The following is a 19950-nucleotide window of genomic DNA, read 5'->3' on the forward strand; positions in this document are numbered from 1 at the left end:
ATGTTTAGGACATCTATTCTTTTTACCCTCTTGCATTTGATATTTGTATTTTCATTTTGGGAAAATTATGTCGTATAACTAGGATCAAAGAATATTTATCAGAAATGTATTGGTAAAAAATTAAGAAAGTCGAAGGTCTGGCTGTAGGATGCATTTTATTGTAATAATCATTCAAATTTTCTTCTAAAATAAATTGTAAATATATATCAATTATTATATATATCGTACATATATATATCGATTATTTTATAAATCGTACATATATATATATATATATCGATTATCGATTATTTTATAAATCGTACATACATGTATCGATTATCGATTATTATATAAATCGTACATATATATATATATATCGATTATCGATTATTTTATAAATCGTACATATATATATCGATTATCGATTATTATATAAATCGTACATATATATATATCGATTATCGATTATTATATAAATCGTACATATATATATATCGATTATCGATTATTATTATATATATCGTAAATATCGATTTTTTTTAAAGCAAGGGAAATAAAGCATACAAGATTATTGTTGAATGATGTTATCAGATTTGACCCAGCTCAAATTAATCTGAATTTTATGACAAACCAGAGATGATAGGAAACTGAGTTTGGGCTTTCTATAAATATTTAGGAAAGAATCACCACTTCCTCGAAAATATACAAAAGGGGGAAAAAAAACTAAGATAAAAAGTAATTTCTGGCAAGAAATCTGGGAAAAATATTTTGAATTAGAGAGCAAATTATTCAAATGCGCAAAATAAATGCCAAAAATATTGATAAAATTACTGAGCTTCACAACTAAAATGTCTGAGATTTAGATTCAAGTTCTTATCTTTATTATTACATCAAACATAATGATAACTAAACATTCCATAGATCATAGAAATCTGAGTTTATCTAAGCACTTCAAGTAAAGAAAAAGTATTTTTCTTTATGTGAAATAAATGAGAGCTGAAAAGAGAAATTTTAGTATTTGACTCTATTTCAGCATAACTAAAGAAGTCACATTATGGTGGTTAGTCGAATTCTTTCAGTGCCATTTTAGGCCTCACTGTCTTTATGATTATTGATGTTCCAGAATTTTTATCGATTTCTAGATTTTGAATCTTGAATTTCAGTTCATAGCTAGGATGTTATTATTGGCCGTGAAATAAAATGAAGTTTTGAAATGAAATTGAAAAAAGTTGAGTACCTTCATGAATCCTAAAGTAAAAACTTGTTTATGATAGTAAATTGTAACAATAATGTGAAATTAGCGTTTTGCTATAAAACATTATTAGCTGCATAGCTTAGAAGTTAGAGTTTATTTTCATTCTTAATTGATTGTTCAGTAATTAATTTGTTATTATTTATTTGTGACTGAAAAACATTAATACCTGTGACAGAATAATATTAATATCGGTGACCAAATAATATTAATATCTGTGATTGAATAATATTAGTATCTGTGACAGAGTAATATTAATATCTGTGACTGAAAGCATATTAAAAGTTTCAGTAATTATAATTACACAAAGAGAAGGTATTATAATCTCGGGAAAAAAAGAAAGATTGGTGCAGAGATTTTGAAGAGTCCTCATATTTTAAATTTTCATGAGTCTGAATAAATAACTTTTGGAATTATCTTTATTTGCTGGTAACAACAACAACAACAACTATTAAAAAAATAGAGAAATACAGACGGATGAGATTTGGTATTTGATATTGGCATCAAAACTATCTGCGTCAAATTTTGGATCAAATCCGTTGAAGTGTGACTGCCGGTTAGTGTGTCCTTTTGTATATTTTAAAGCTGAATTCAGAAACTCAAGAAGCAAGCAAGATTGAAGTAAAGTATCGAAACTTGATATTAAAATTGAAGATGTGTTTTAAATTTGGACTAATTTTACGAAAAAGAAATGGTCAGAATACAAACTCGAATTTCTTCATCTGTATATTAAGGTAATAACTCAGAAATGCAATGGACAAGAAAACTGAATTAGGCATAAAATCTTGATATTAAAATTGAGCTCTTTTTGTTAAATTTGGACTTGACGGAATTCTAAATTCACCGATACGAGGTTGGACACAGATTCAATATTGTGTAAATATACTGAAAAATTGTGATATAATAAGCATTCAATTTTCCTTTTCATAGAAAAAATTCTAAATTATCTGCAAATTAAAGAAGAAATGAATCTTTCTCTGATCCTGTAACATTAAATGTTTTGAATAATTAACTACTGAGCAGTAATATTCGATAAAATATTCTAAAAACCAGACGGCATTTCGATCCATGTTATCACCCGTGTTCGCCCTTCAGATCGGAGGAAGATAAATAAATTTAAAAAAAAGGGCGACCGTCATAGACAGTTTTCCTTCAATGATGTCAGGGTGAATGCAAGTCCGTGGGAATGAAGGGAAAGTATATTTCAGTTCTGGATGGCCAAGCACTTGACACGATGCTTCAGCACACGGGGACGCACAGAACAAAAATCTGTCTGTTCCACCACTTTCCTTCTATGGAATCAAACCGATGAAGGGAAAAAAAACTGTATTGTAATGCTTAGGATTTCTAAAATTATCGACATATCTATCCGTATTACCATCAGACATTTCTGTAACAGTAATCAAAATATATCGTAAATTTTTATAAAAAGATAGATGTATATATAAAGGTAAATATTATAAATTGAATATTATTCATAATCACCAATAAGTTTAGTGATGATTATGAACAATCACTGGTAATTATATTACTAACTTTACTAACAGGTTAACTAATCACCAGTAAAATTATTGTTGATTATATATTATCCCCAATAAGTTTGGTGGTAATTATGCCACTAACTTAACTAACCGGTTAACTAATCACCACTAAACTTACTGGTGATTATTCATTATCACCAATAAGCTTAATGGTGATTATGAATAACTACTAGTTATTATATCACTAACTTAACTAACCGGCTAACTAATCACCACTAAACTTACTGGTGATTATTCATTATCACCAATAAGCTTAATGGTGATTATGAATAACTACTAGTTATTATATCACTAACTAACCGGTTAACTAATCACCATTAAACTTATTGGTGATTATTCATTATCACCAATAAGTTTAGTGGTGATTATGAATAATTATACATAATCATCGAATTAATCACATTTAGTATAACATATAATATGCAAAAATGAATGGTAATATGTATAAAACATTTTGTTTTAGAACTTATTATTTTAGTGGTATAACACATACTTTCCTAATGTTAGAAAAACGCATTTAAATAAACGATTCTTAATTATAACCGAGATGTTCGTATTTTAAGGGAGGAATTTTTAAATTTTTAAAGAATATTCGTTCAGGTTTAAAATAGAAATGATTACGGAAAACAATAACATTAATTTATACCATAAAGTTAAGACTAAAAGAGTAATTTTATTAAATGTGATTTATTATTTTATATCACTTTAACAATTAAGGAAAATTAATTTTGAGCAGTTAAAGAAACCACCTACAAAACCGGGAATAAGATAACCAACAGTTAGTTCTGAACTTTTAAATTTGAGAAAAAAAGAATTCAAAGAAATTCGTCATAAAGAAATTCGAGGGATTTACCAAATAATGCATTTAACTGTCTTATAGTTTTGATATCAGTTAGAATGCCTATAAAAAGAAATACAAAGCGATTTTTAGGCTTATCCCCTTCCAGTAAGATTTAATAATGAACAATTGTGCATGAAATAACCATTTAAGTTTTATTAGAAAAACTTAGTTCATTTTATATTTCTTACATATTGTTAACTAAAATTATATTATTGATATGGATATAATTGTAATTCGTAAGTTCACATTCAACACTTTTTCAAAATCCACCGATGACTTCGGATTAGTATCTATTTTTTTATTGTTCGTTACCGTGTTTATTTTACAGCATGTTTTTCCTTTAGTAAGACACATGTTCACGCTAAATGTTTATAAGAAAGAAATCCATTGCCTAACAACAATTTGGCATTAAATTGCATCAAGACAGTCTGACGGTAAATAATATGCGATAGTGGTCTATGATATCAACATAAGTAATGAAATTGCTGCCGGATTCAGTATACTAGGAATTTTAAACCAAATTTATTATCATATTCAGCAGTAATTTTAGTTGCATGACGAGTACAGTTCGTCATTGTGTTATATGGTATGAAAAACCAGTGACGAGCTATACCCGTCATTTTACCAGGAAGGTCAGAAAATTCATTGCAAAATTATTATGTGCATAGACGCATCATTCCATCTGGCAGAAATTATACGGCACTACGCAGACAGGAGGTGAATGCCCCAAACAGCTGGCAGCTCACAAGCTAGAAAAATGTTTTTCCCCAATCGCTACTTTCGTTTTTAAGTTTAGCTGATAATTATTTCGAAAATTTTTGAAACGTTTTCCTCAAACTCTTTGGCAAACTTTCGGTCAGTGTATTGCATTAAAATGTTTCAATCAAAAGCATAGAATTCATCTTTATAAGATCATCTTTGTGTTGAAAGAATAGATTTTTTAAAATTAAGAATATAACTACGAAACATTTTTAAAAATTGCTCATAGATTGTTTGATGGTTATGAAAATATTGTCACAACGTTTTTTAATAATAATAATAGCATATGCATATTAAATATGTCCATTCAATCTGGACTTATTGCCATAAAGAAAATTTCAACTTATGGATTGAATTCAGTAAATGAAGGATGCTTTTCGGCTACATTTATGAAAGTTAACTGACTTAAATTAATTTTACATTTAAGAAAGAAAAAAAAAATAAGAAAACTGCCTGCATTGCAATTCAAATCAGCAGTTTTCGATAAAGGGCTCATTTTGGTCTAACAAATGAATTCTGAATATTCTAAGTAAGAAAAAAACTTTTCTATTCTGTAAGTTTTTTTTTTATTAAGCTGGACTCTTTTTCTGCCACAAATCCAAATTTCCAATGACGGTCTTTTTGATCAAAAATAATAAAACTTAATTCATTTTTTTTGGATCACGCTTTTATTCAAAATCTCTCAATGTTAATAAAAACAATTCAAATTCACATATTATTATTCCTTCGGAACGATCACATGTAAAAGCGATCAATCACTGTGACTTCGCATTTAGCATGAAACTCAGCAGAAGCAGAGAACGAGAGGTCTCAGTGAACTTGGTGCCAGTTTCTGTCAGACAAATTGGAGAACGACCATTAGTCAGCGAGATGGCCTGGATCACGTAACTAGTGGTGGGGCAGAGGCATGGGTGGGCTCATGATCTCTAGGGAAAAGAAACGCTTAGGTAACTGAGCAGAGAGGAAGTCACATTTCCAAGAGTCGCGCATCGGTGGACCCAGGGTCGCCGAGGAACTTTCTCCAACCCACCATCAACTGCTAGTTTCTTCGAGAGATTCCTCGGCTACTTTACCAGCATGGTTAACGGATCTGAATGAGTCTTGTTAGTCGTTAGATCAATCTTTCGTTAGTTAAATAAGCTATTTGGCTTGATGGATGAATGCGTTATGCATTGAAGCAGCTCATTTTATTAGTCATAATAATTCCATAACAAAACCCCAGTTTTTGTTCTTAGAAATAAAGTGTTTTACGATGTTTTTGAGATTTTTTTATATCCTAAATGTTTTTTTGCACAAAAAATGTGAATTAAATTAATGAAAACTAATTAACTAATCATATCTTAATAAAAGCATTTTTTGTAATAAGCGTTTTTATAAATTTTGCCAAGATATATTAATAGAAATTGCTTTGTTTTACTTAGATATCTGATATTCACACTGTAGAATGTGGTAAAGGCAAGTGTCTTCGAAGTTTCTGAGGATTCTTTGCCTGTTAAACACAAAATATCGATGATTAACCACCTTGAGAAAAGAGGTCTTTTGATAACTCCAGCATCATCCCCAATTAAGTCTGAACTAGTTAGACATAAAATATATGGCAAAAGAACAACAAAAAAAATTAAAATTTCTGAAGCAGAAATTATTATCAGGAAAGTAATTTAGAAAATAAAAGCTGAAGTTTTTCTCTTGGTCAGCACAAAAGAAATTACAGTAGTTTAATGTGACTGGAGTAGTAGACTTTAGTAGCTCTGTTTAGTGTGACTGGAATGAAATTTATAACCTTCCTATCTAAATTTGAGATCGAAGATAAAGTCATTTGCCTAACTCTTCAATTAACTCCCCTTGATTACCTATAATTATTAAAACGTAATAATAAATATTCAAAAAAGTTACTTGTTTAGCATTGTTACATGTTTAAAGATTAATTATTACTATAACACAGATTCGAGAGACAAATCACAAGATATTCAAAACGTTTCTCGCCTAGTTGCTCGCATTTCACTGCTTTGCATCTTTTCACTCTTTAAATATGTCAAAAATTAAAATTCAAAAATCAATTTATACTTGTTATTTTGATGAGGATGATTGACGATTCAAGAAAAATCCAATGACATCTCATGCAGATGTGGTTGTTGAAGACAAATATTTTCTCACAGGATGACAATCAGTATTTTACAATATGACGAATTAGAGACTCATAGATAAATTTATTTTCTTCCATATCTTATTGCTAATACTTACTTCGAGTTTTTATCAGAGAAATCAAACTTTATGTGGCAAATATTATCTATTTGATTATAAAATAAAAACAATTATCTGCTATTAAGTTATTATGCAAAACAATGAATAAGGTGAACCTTGATTTCTTAAACACACAATGACCATAGAATATGATACAAAAAGGATGAAACAATGAAGGACAATTTAAAAATAGATAATTTCATCCAAAATTTTTAGAAATTAAATTTAAATTTTTACTAAAATAAATAGAAAAATTCATGAAAATGACACAAAGATTATGAAGATATATATATTTGAATTTTAAAATGACATAAATCTTTGGAAGTACATTTAAGAATCATGGAGAAATCACGGAAAATGAATGAAAATTTCACAAAAATTAACGTTCAACTCTAGAGTGTCAATAAACTAACAGAAATAGGGTCTGTATTTCAACAGAAATTATACTTTACTACCTATCCAAAGAAAAAAAAATCATGCAAAATAATAAAGCATTTTATGCAGCATTTAATTCTGCTGATATTATTTTTAAATTTATATTTACTCATAATTTAGGTCTTTAATTAAATTTATTCATAATTTAGATCTTTAATTAAATTTACCTATAATTTAGGTCTTTAATTTAATTCAATTAATTTATTCATAATTAGGTAAATGCAAACTTTTCATCAGAAAAGTGAAGAGCTATACAAGAAAAATATACTTGTTTATCAGAAAAAATAAATTTTGTAAAATACAAATTTTCCAAGATTAAGGAAATGTAAGAAATAATTTTAGAACTTAGTAAAATTATGCTCAAATTATGCATACTGAAAAGCTATATTAATTTCTTTTTTTAATGCTTGAATAATTTTCCCATAATTCAAATATATTCCTATAATAATCAAAAGAAATGATTTGATTCTGTTCAAGAAATTTATCAACAAACTGAATAATACAATAGAAATGAGCTATAAAATGATTAAAATATCAATAATGGCAAACTTCAGAATGATATTTAATTGATATACTGAACAATCTTCGATACATAAGTTGCAAAAACATTTATTATTTTAAAGATGTGGATTAGATATTTGTCAGAAACTTTCTACTAGTGCTTCTTTTGTTATCTTATCAATTTACTTGAATATAGCTGAAAAGAATATTTTTATATTTATCTGCTTTGATCTTTTGATATAAACGGACACTCTCACTAGTGGTAGAAGGTTGGTAGTATTTGATCTCGCCTAGCATACTCTTTAATAACTAGAAAATGGAGAACTCCTACTTTTTGAAGCAAATATTTGACTGCAGATTTTTCACTTATATTTTATTTTTCTTATCATTCTAATGTTGTGTGGCATGCCTATACATATGATTTGGCGATTCATAAAATTTGGAGTTACTTTACGTTTTATTATTAGAAAAGAATTAAAAAGGTTATTTCATATCTATACAAAATATGACTAACAAAATTTCAATAATTTACAATGAATAGAAAAATGATAGAAAATACATTACCACCGTACAGAAATTTTATGTAAAATTTAATTATTTATACCTGAGAAAATATATTTATGAAGATATAGAAATATGGTTTAATAATACGAATGATAAAGTTTGGAAGTTTTGATGTTATTTGTTTCATGATTTGCTACGATGACACTCATTTTCATTTAAAGTATGTAATACATTCCTCAGATTCAAACCCTTCATTCCATAATTCTAAAGCTTTTCCTTAAAGAGACCTTCTTTAATAAAGAGCATTACAGGTACTTCAGATCCAGACTTCTCCCTGAATTCCAGCATAGCGACGTGCCCTAATGGATCGCAACTCTCTCCCAAGTAGAAACGGAAATCTTCAAACTTCGGCACCAACAACTTGACCGCCTTTATAAAATTTTGCTTGGAGAGATCGACGACTTCTTTAGGAGCGCCAGATGCTTTCCATTTCTTTTCGAGCTCTTTAGAATATAGCTTTAAATAATCTCGAAACTCATTTTTGCAACCAAAATGTGTTTCCACGAGGCGTTGGTTAAGAACAAGGTCAATCCCAGATTCGCTGGAGACCTCGTCTTGAATTCCATCGCCTACATCCACTGGATTGAAACCTTCTAACTCAACAGCAGGTGTGTTTCGAGTTATGTGGCTGCATTCCACTTCGTAAATACAATCATCCATTAAATTATACTTAAATGCATCTGTAAACATTTCATCTTCTGATAATAAATCTTTAAAAACTATCATTTTGGATTTGAATTCGCTGTGGAAATCGCAGTTTTATTCGTTTTATGAAGGCGTCTGATTTTAAAAAAAAATATTTACCTGTTTTGTGTTGCCATTCAGAAAATAAATTATAAATTAATCAGGCTTCTTCCTGGCTTATTCAATGCCAATTCTTTTTATTAAAAGTAATTTAAAATTAAATTAATCATTTTTATTTTTATTATAAATTATTTTTATTTCAAAAATAATTGTAATTTTTAGATCTTGAGCTAAATGTGATATCTTTTTAAAACTTCGAAGTTTACTGAAAGTCGTTAAGATTCCAATCATTACATTCATCTTAAAGTTTCATTTATTTTCATTCGTTATAATAATAAAATATCATTTTTTTCCTTAGTAAATGTAAAAATAATGACAAGCAACAAAAATGCCACCTGTAAAATAAAAAAAAAATTGACAACATTCTTTCAAATGCTGGAAATTAATAATTTTATAAATAATACATTTTCCTAAACAGAAACAATTAAATTTTTCACAGACGATTTTTTCATTTTGTTAAATTTTGAAGTTCAAATCATATAATAAACGTTAATATGAACATATTCTAATTCCTTTTCACGTAATAAACTTCACTTTAAATTTATTGTGCATTGATCACAACAGCAAGAACAATTCTTTCACAACTAGAATAATTATTTTTATTTTTTGATTCAGAATTTTTTAATATAATTAATTCTAGTATTTATATAAAAAAAATGTAAAAACATTTGATTCCTTTTCTGTTATTTCCTTAGCTTTATTTCGTTCATTTAATATCGTTTTCTATTCACATCACAAATCATTCGTTTTCCTCAGCATAAATATTTCTTTTTAGAATTTTTATTGACTCAATGTATGAAATTATTCCTTAGTTTACCAATAAATAGTAAAAAAGGAAAATTTAATGAATAATGAGGTAAAAATTAAAATTAATTAATATATATAACTAATTAATAGGGATTTTGAAGTCTTAAGGTTTTGGTTAGTTTCGAAAACTTGTTCTTGTTCTTTTCTAAGACTATGATTGTATAAACATATTCTGTCTGCCATAATTAACACAAAATTTCAAAAACATGTTCTATCAATTTAAATGGATATAACAAATAGAGAAATGCAAACAATAGAGAAATATTAATGCTCGTTAAAATTTTTAATTAAATATTTTATGCAACTTAGTCTTAAAATAGGTTTTTCATCAAAATATATTTAAGCTTTAAATGTTGATAGTCATATTATTAATTTATACTATTATGTAAGCCTTAGGCCGCTCTGTTTATTGTATTATGCATCTCTGTCTAATTTTCTATCAGTGTTTGTAAAATTCAGTTTTAAATTAAAGAGGAACTGATTAAACCGCACTTAATATAAAGTCATTATTTTTACTGAAAGCAAACATGTCCTTTTTATATAAAAAAAAAAAAAAATATGAAAACTGAAAGCAGAGTCGTTCGGCATTGAAGTCTTATGTGCACTACTGAATAATTTTCATAATGTATAATATCTCAAAGAATTATTCAATAAAAAGTGCACAGATTTATGGTAAAATACAATTTTTAATTGTATTTTCTAAAAGATTTAAATGATATCAATAATAATATTTTATTTTTTAGGTCTATAAATATTGTTACAAAATTTTTTTTCTGAAAATACCGGCAATCAATCGTAATAAAGCAGCGCATTTAATCTCTAGTTCAGCAGTTTGCTTGTTGTCTAATCCTCTAAATTTCTTTTACTCGTCGGAGACTCCGACTACTCTCACACACCACTTCCTACACACGACTTACTTACAGCTACAGAGTGCCTGTCTTTTAAAGTTCCGGGAGGCGGGGTTAGAATCTTCCAGACCAATCAGGGCGTATCTGAGTGTATCTTGGTTCCTACTGGATTGATCGTGAAATTTCTCGAACTTTCCAGTATGATCCATTTTTGTCGCCAAAGTCGCCAAATTCATCGCCAAGCTCTGAGTTCATTGAGCTCAACACGCACAGGGCAGATCGTACAACGGTCTTTCTTACGATGACACTAGTCGTGCTGGGAAGCAAAATTACAGGTTTGTAACAGTATACTTCAAAAAATTATGAAGTTTAAATTTTATACAGTCCTTTAGTTCTAAGGAATCATACTATGCAAAATATTTTTGTCACTTCAACTTTTAAATAAATAAATAAACGTTTTCTACCTTCTACGATCATTTCTGACCGATTTATTAAGTTTTGAATAGTACAACTTTAGAACAATCAACATTTTCATAATCTAGGCGAATCACTCTTGAGAAACCTTGGAAGATGATTGGCTTATTTGAGATTGTATAGGAAGGGGTCTGAAATCGTCCATTTTTATAAAATAGTGATATTCAAATTTTCATAAATCGGTCAGCTTTAGTTATTGATTTAGCTGATTGGAGTACAACTCTTTTTATTTAAAATATTAGCGTCTCAAGAATATTTTATTAAATAGGATTCACAGTGCAGAGGAGAAATGTAAAGATTTAAAATTCGTAATTTATCAAAACATTTATCAACGCAAATTACATAAGATATAATTATTTATTTCATTTGGACCATTTTGTTTGCAAATGTATGTATGTCTATTACAAACGGTTTGCAAATTAGCTGCTGGACCATGATTAAAGTGGATCCCTTTTTAATATAATATATTTCCTTCAATAAAATAATTTCATTGAATGAGTAATATAGGTAGTATAAAATTTTATAAAATTAAAAAATAAATAGAAAAATTTCCTTGCATGTACTCTTTAAAAAATATCATATTTTATATTTATTCATTTTATACAGAATTACACTTTTATATATTTATTATGTTTAAGTTTCTTTAATGGTTAACTTATTTTTAAATTTGAGCTTTTATCAATGTGATGGCAACACGTTGATAAAAGCTAATTTTTCCCCATTTATTTGTAACGTGCTCATGCAGCTTAAATTTTAATTTCATTTTGTGCTGTTTTGTAAATTGTTAAAAAAATATAAATAAATTATTTTTTTAAATCATTAAAAATAGAAATTTAATTTATAGGTTAAAACATTAATATCATTCAAAATATTATTTTTTGAACTTCAAGATCATGTAAAAATCAATCTTGTGCTGTAATACTTTCGGAAGTTATAGCGGAAAAACCTCAAAATTTTCTTAATTTTTAATTAAGTAAAATTCAAATCAGTTGATATGAAGCCTTATGGAGTTCTTTCAGTCATTCAATGTCGCAACGAGATACCGTCATCATTACAGCCGGAAACCAATTAGCTCATATTTTTGTTACATGAAATATATGTTTTTGTGGGATTACTAAAATCAAATACTTCTTTTTAATACGTCGTGGTGGAATGAATATCATAATAATCCGTGCAGTAGAGGCAAGATGACCCATGATTTCAGGAAAATTTTTTAAATGATCACATTTCACACAAAACAAACACAAAACACGAAGACAAGACATTCACGCGCGCACACCTTAACAGAACAACATCACATCTCCTTACAATTACAATCGCAAAGTACTATGGGACGCGTATATTATTATTCAAAATTATTATTAAATAATTATTACAAATATTATTCAAAACAGAAGATAATGCAGCTGCTACAAAGTGTAATTAATCTATTGAGTGCACTCTTGGCATTAGGAGAAAACGGCTTTTGTTGCCAAAAATTTCATTCTCATCCCATTTCAAGTGTAATTATTTCATTCCTTTTCGAAGTATAAGCAGAAATCTATAAACCAGAACTGTTTAAGCTATTCAACTGCTTAGTAAACACTTATAACTTTCCTATAACATATACCATCAAAATCTAACAGGAAAAAAAACTGCACCAACCGCATTTTATTGACTGTCAATCAAAATTTCATTTCCTTATTTTTACCTTCTAAAGTATATTATGTTCACTCGCCAATACTGATATTTTTTATGTAGAAAAAAATCAAAGCCCTTCTTAAGTAGATGGTCAGATTAATGTCTGTCTCGACTCCGTCTGTATTAGACGAAGAAGACGCGTGTGAAATTCGCAGACATAATATCTTTACCTAATGGCGAAAGGCTGAAACATTTTAGGTTCCAAATAAGCTATAACCACTGTGGAATAAGCTTTACGCACTTCCCTAATAGCTTAGAAAGCGTTTCAGTGCATGTCCTGAAGAATAACTCAGAAGGCATTAATCCGCTGCAGCGATTTACGCTTCATGGGGCCTTGAGTGACGTGCTTCCAACTGGCGTCCACTTGACTCGGAGAATTGACAGCCAGAGTAGGGAGGTAAGCCCAAGTTAGACAACAATGCTTCCTCCCTATAATGTTTACTCGGTGTCTTCTCAGGTTAGGTACCTCATGGAGCGTCGCCAATTTCATTACTGGAAACTTCTGCAAGCCGTTTTGGCGAAAGTTTCATTTTGATAGACTGCTGCCATCAGTCAAAGCGAAGTTTATTTGATGTTATAGCCATATGACACATGAGGGACAAAATGTATTTGCGTTAGTTTGCGAGATATCGATAAGCATCTTATGCTTTGTTAACAATATTTGCAATCTTTTTTCAGTTAGGAAAAATGTATTAAATGAGAATTTGATTTGTCTGCTTAAATTAATTTCTGTGAAAAGCAATCTTGACTGCTTATCCTTAATTATTGTAGCCCTTTCTAAGGGAGGTCAAAGACTTGAACTAAATCTTTTTTTTTTTCACTAAAAATATTCAAAATGAAAGATTATATATTAAAGATTTAATATTTTGTTTTATATTTCGATATAAAAAGATCGAAGCACAATCCCTTCAACCCCCTATTCAAGAACATCAGGTAGTAGAATTCCAGTAACTAACTGCTTATGACGACCAGCATGTTAGAATTATAGACTTTTTGAATTGCTAAGATATTAATATGGAATGCAATTTTTAAAATTTCACTTTATTATTTAATATGGCTAAAAATATCGAATTTAGTTGAATCGTTCTGCTTCAAATTACCTTGGGTGTAAATAAAAAAGTTTACATTCTACGAAATAAAAGTGGAATTGAAAATTCTATTTCTGATGAATATCCAAAGGTAGCATTTTTTTAAACCTCACTTTTAACATTGGAGTAACCATAAAAATGAGTTGCCTCAAGGATGAGTTCAAATTTCATCCTAACATTAAAGACATTTTTATAAATAATGTATTACATTAATTTTTTAAATATATTAAAAATAAAGATGTTTTTTATTTTATTTTATTTTATTTTTACAAAAATTAAATTTGATGTCATTATAAAGGTAATTTTTTTGAATTTGAAAATAATGTAACTACCATTTTTATGGGATAGTAATTTTGAAAAATATGGTGATTAATTTCAATATGGGGGTCATAGCAATTACCTATCTGAAGAATTCCCGGGAGGCACCTCGAAATGAGGATGAGATGCTTCGGGTATGGTGGCTGAATCTCACGACCCTGGTGGGTATATAAATAGGTGGGGGATCTGGATCCTCCCATCGATGATGGAGGATCCAGACCTTCGGGGAGGGTTGTACCGTGGCCGGTGATGGCCCTTAGGACTTAATCACAGTTCACAGCCAATGTTGTTGTTGCGTCGATCCGGTTATTCAGTATTCTTTATCCGTGTACCTTTTTGATGACATTGGGAGCTCTTTCCAGAGCATTTCAAATATTATTTTGTTTTTTCGTTAAGTAATTGAGTTTCGAATCAAGTACAGCTGCGAAAACATTCAATGAAACTGTCTGGAATGTTTCTATAGTTTTTTTGTTTGCATTTGACCGGTTATTTAACAATAAGTAGAGAGAACCATTTCTTGTTTGGTATGTTAGCATGTTTCTGGTTAGATTTGGTATATAAATATATAAATTTTCTAGTTATCTTGAAGACAAGAAACTCAATAACTACTTTCTGAATAATGAATTTTTGGAGGATTGCCTTTATTGAATTTGGATTTTTTTTGTTTGATGTATTATTATACCATCTTTCAGCTATAATTATTCATTAAGCATTGTTATCATACTGATTAAGAATTCATCCAGAATAATCAGTTTTTCTACTTTCAATATTAATTACCATCCTAGTTCATTCATGAAAACTGTTTTCACAGGAATTAATTTCTTAGCGAATCGCTGAGCGTACCATTTTTTTCTGTGAAAAGCATGAACGAGTCTAAATAAATATTTATATATCTGTTGAATACAAAGCCGATAAGTTTTACGTTTATTAAATGGCTATATTGTATATTAAATATTTTAAGTGTGAGATTCTATATTTCTCCATAATAAAACTTGACTTTTTTTTTATTTTCATTACACTTGCGTTAATTGATTCATTTTTTAAAAAATTATTCTCTAATAAAACATTCTAAAACAGACAAAGCATTCATATTAATAAATAAATAAATAAAGCAGAGTATTTTTCAGCTGCCTAATATGTCAATGTTATTCATGACTGATTGGGTTCTATTTAAGAACAAACATTTTTCAGCTGCCTCATATGTTTATGCTATTCATGACTGATTGGATTCTATTTAAGAACACAAATTTCATCGTTCAGGAGCATCGGCTTTAATTTAATTACTTAAAGATCACACTACGCCTTCAATGAATCAATTCTAACTACTCAATAATTCTCTAAAACTAATTCGACATTAAACCATTCCTGAGTGTAAAAGATTGATAAAAAAAATCATCCTTCAAATTAATTCAACATTAAAACATTCCTGAATGCAAAGTATTGATAAAAAAATCATCTGTAAAATTTATTGGACATTAAAACATTCTTGAGCATAAAGGATTAATAAAAAAATTCCATCCTTAAAATTAGTTCGACATTAAAACATTCATGGATGTAAAGGATTGATAAAAATATTCATATCTAAAATTAATTCGACATTAAAACATTCTGGAGTGTAAAGGATTGATAAAAGATTCCTCTCTAAAATTAAATCTAACTTAAACCATTTGTGAGTGTAAAAGATTGATAAAAAATCATCCTTCAAATTAATTCAACATTAAAACATTCCTGAATGCAAAGTATTGATAAAAAAATCATCCTTAAAATTAATTCGACATTAAAACATTCATGGATGTAAAGGATTGATAAAAAAAATCATATTTAGAATTAATTCGACATTAAAACCATTCTGGAGTGTAAAGGATTAATAAAAGATTCCTCTCTAAAATTAAATCTAACTTAAAACATTCCTGAGTGTAAAAGATTGATAAAAAAAATCATCTTTAAAATTAATTCAACATTAAAATATTCCTGAGTGCAAAGTATTGATAAAAAAAATCATCTGTAAAATTTATTGGACATTAAAACATTCTTGAGCGTAAAGGATTAATAAAAAAATTCCATCCTTAAAATTAGTTCGACATTAAAACATTCATGGATGTAAAGGATTGATAAAAATATTCATATCTAAAATTAATTCGACATTAAAACATTCTGGAGTGTAAAGGATTGATAAAAGATTCCTCTCTAAAATTAAATCTAACTTAAAACATTCCTGAGTGTAAAAGATTGATAAAAAAAATCATCTTTAAAATTAATTCAACATTAAAACATTCCTGAATGCAAAGTATTGATAAAAAAATCATCTGTAAAATTTATTGGACATTAAAACATTCTTGAGCATAAAGGATTAATAAAAAAATTCCATCCTTAAAATTAGTTCGACATTAAAACATTCATGGATGTAAAGGATTGATAAAAATATTCATATCTAAAATTAATTCGACATTAAAACATTCTGGAGTGTAAAGGATTGATAAAAGATTCCTCTCTAAAATTAAATCTAACTTAAACCATTTGTGAGTGTAAAAGATTGATAAAAAATCATCCTTCAAATTAATTCAACATTAAAACATTCCTGAATGCAAAGTATTGATAAAAAAATCATCCTTAAAATTAATTCGACATTAAAACATTCATGGATGTAAAGGATTGATAAAAAAATCATATTTAGAATTAATTCGACATTAAAACCATTCTGGAGTGTAAAGGATTAATAAAAGATTCCTCTCTAAAATTAAATCTAACTTAAAACATTCCTGAGTGTAAAAGATTGATAAAAAAAATCATCTTTAAAATTAATTCAACATTAAAATATTCCTGAGTGCAAAGTATTGATAAAAAAAATCATCTGTAAAATTTATTGGACATTAAAACATTCTTGAGCGTAAAGGATTAATAAAAAAATTCCATCCTTAAAATTAATTCGACATTAAAACATTCATGGATGTAAAGGAATGATAAAAAAAATCCTATTTAGAATTAATTCGACATCAAAACCATTCTGGAGTGTAAAGGATTAATAAAAGATTCCTCTCTAAAATTAAATTTAACATAAAACATTCCTGAGTGTAAAAGATTGATAAAAATGTCATCTCTAAACTTCATTCGGCATTAAAACATTCCTAAGTGTAAGGATTGAATAAACAATTCAACTCTAAAATTAATTCAGTATTGAAACGTGCCTGAATGTAAGGATTAATTTAAAAAAAAAAAAATCGAAATATTTCCCAGAAATCTCATCACCTATAACATTTCCCAACGATTAAATAGTTAAATCTCAGCTCCAGAGATTGAAAAAGGACTTGGCGACCAAGAGCAGCAGCAGCAGCAACCCTTCTCCGAATCCAGTGAGGCACAATCGAAAGACGATAAACATGTCACTTTCAACTGGTCCATCGGCAGGCATTGACAGTTTTCCAGGAAAAGGCTCTTCTCTGCTTACGCTGCGTGTGGAAATCTTTTGGGCCTGTCCGAGATGTGTGTCACCCTTTTCTCTCTCCTCCGATGAGCAGGGAGGACAAATTGTATCGAGTACCTTCGCTGGGTGATCGGGAAGCTGATAATATAGTTGGTTGACTGTTTCTAAAGAAGAGTTGCTCAGAGTGTGAAAGTATTATTTATGCTTTCCTCTTGAGTATTTTAAATATTATGAAGGTTGAAACATGAACACCGGTGAATGAATTTGTGTCCACCTTTTTTCTCATATATGATATGTATGTTACCGACAAAGTACGAAATGCTAGCATTCTATATAATGCCAAATGTTTCCAGGCAAAGTACGAAATATGAGAATTACTATACACTTTCCCTAGGTATTGCATATAATATGCATGCATTCTATATAATGATAAGTGCCATTTAGGCAAAGTATGAAAGGAAGTCCTGATAAAGATATTATATAAATGACGTAAATTCCTAAAAAATACAGGTGTTATTCTGAAAAAATTATGAGAGTACCATTAAAAAATTATTCAAAATACGTAAAAGAAACTGAAAGTTGTTCAAAACAAAATTTAGGCTTTTCTTATTAAGGGAAACAAAATTTTCATATAAAAAAATAAGAAATTAAAACTTCCCAACTTGTTGGAACATGGTAACCTTGAATGACATTTTGAATTACATTTCATTACGTTTTTCCAAGCAAAAAACATTTCACATTTTGGCACTTTAACGTACAGATATATTTGACAGGTGCATCCTTGGCCGCTTCCACTTGTCTGAGCAATTGCAACTGACCGGGGAGGAATTTCGTAGTTAGGAATATCTTCAATTCTAAGTAAGTTCTTAGGGCACAAAGTGAATTGTGATGTCCCATATACTGGTTTTAAAATTCCTTCAGAAGTTCCAAGTCAGTTGAAACCATTCATTACTACTGCCAATATATTGTGCGAATAACCTAACCCCTTGTTGACGTCAGAAGTAAGAACTCGCACAGTTGTACCCGAACAGAAACGAATCGGAGATGCATTTCATACTTTGCCGATTTCTCATTTGGCCTTTTGTAGAAGGCCTGGGAAATGTAGTAAATATGAATTGTTTCCTACATTGCCGGCTAATTTTAAAGACTACATACAATGCCCAGGCATTCTATAGAATACCGGATTTCATAGTTTGCCGGTAACATACATATCCAATGACAAAAATTGCAATCGTCAGGAAATTAGACTTCGAAATTTTGATGGATTATAGCATTTTATTCCTCCTAGAATCTGAGTTACTATTTTAGGAAGAATGTCTGTGATCATGACAGTCAATAAAATTTTAGAGATAGGTCGGACTTGACAAAGAGAAACACAATTTAAAAAAGTAATTTTCACTGTAGGATCGCTACATTATATTTCCAACACCAATTTTTGTAGTTGTTTCTTATGGCACTTGCCACGGACAAGCCCGCTGTTCAAAAACAGCCGATTTAAACCTAAGGGGGAGCGCCTCTTGTTTTTATCGTAAAGCCAACTTGGGCCTTGAGTACGACTTGACTACTCACGCATCACTCATTCGCTTGCACAATCCTTTTTTACATGAGAGCACATTCACACATAGAACAGGAAGAACAACCATGCCCAAACCGGGACTCGAACCCGGGATGCCCAGAACATGGGGAAGATGCGCTACCCCTACGCCAGGACGCAGGCGCACCAGTCTTTACTTTTAGTGTATAAAGCGCAATGGAGTTTTGGCAAAAAAATATTTTTCAAACAATTTTTTCCTAACATGCTATTCATTGATTTTCTTCAAAACAACACTAATTTTTAAAAAAAAAAAAGATTATAAAAAGTATTATGAAAGAAATATTAAATTTTTTTTATAATTAAATAACTACACCTTTTCTGCTTACAGAAAACTGGACTTTCAGAAGGGAAAAATGTTTTGATAAAAATAATAAATAATATCTACTTGAACGTCTCCTAAATTATTATTTTACTTTTACACTCAGCATAGTTTATAAATGAAGTTGTTTTAACCAACTTTATTACTAGCAGCCTTTAAGAATTAGCTGATTTCCGGTAATAATATTTTTGTATAATTAAATTAAATATCTCCTATATAATTTGATTTCCACAGTTCTCTCTACAACGAATTTTTAAATTTCAATTTGTGATCGACAATAAGGTTTTAATATTTTAGTAGCCTTATACCTGCCCTTATTATTATGTACATGCACCTCATTAAAAGGATCCATGCACATGACGCTTCATCGATTGAACGAAATTCTAACACGTAATTCTACTTTGCCTCACGAGATTGTGACACTTCACGCTCTTACCGAAAACCTGCGTATTTGATTTTAACATAAAATTATCCAATTTAT

At 29.1% G+C, this 19950-nt stretch overlaps 1 protein-coding gene across 1 annotated transcript; it reads right to left on the bottom strand.

The window, feature by feature from the left end:
• Window positions 1–8320: 8320 nt before the first annotated feature.
• LOC129972138 (translationally-controlled tumor protein homolog) lies at window positions 8321–8842 on the bottom strand. The gene has a single exon (XM_056086151.1). The coding sequence runs from the start codon at window positions 8840–8842 to the stop codon at window positions 8321–8323; it is 522 nt and encodes a 173-aa protein (XP_055942126.1).
• Window positions 8843–19950: the final 11108 nt, after the last annotated feature.

This window comes from Argiope bruennichi, chromosome 1 (assembly GCF_947563725.1).
Source record: "Argiope bruennichi chromosome 1, qqArgBrue1.1, whole genome shotgun sequence".
NCBI lineage: Eukaryota > Metazoa > Arthropoda > Arachnida > Araneae > Araneidae > Argiope > Argiope bruennichi.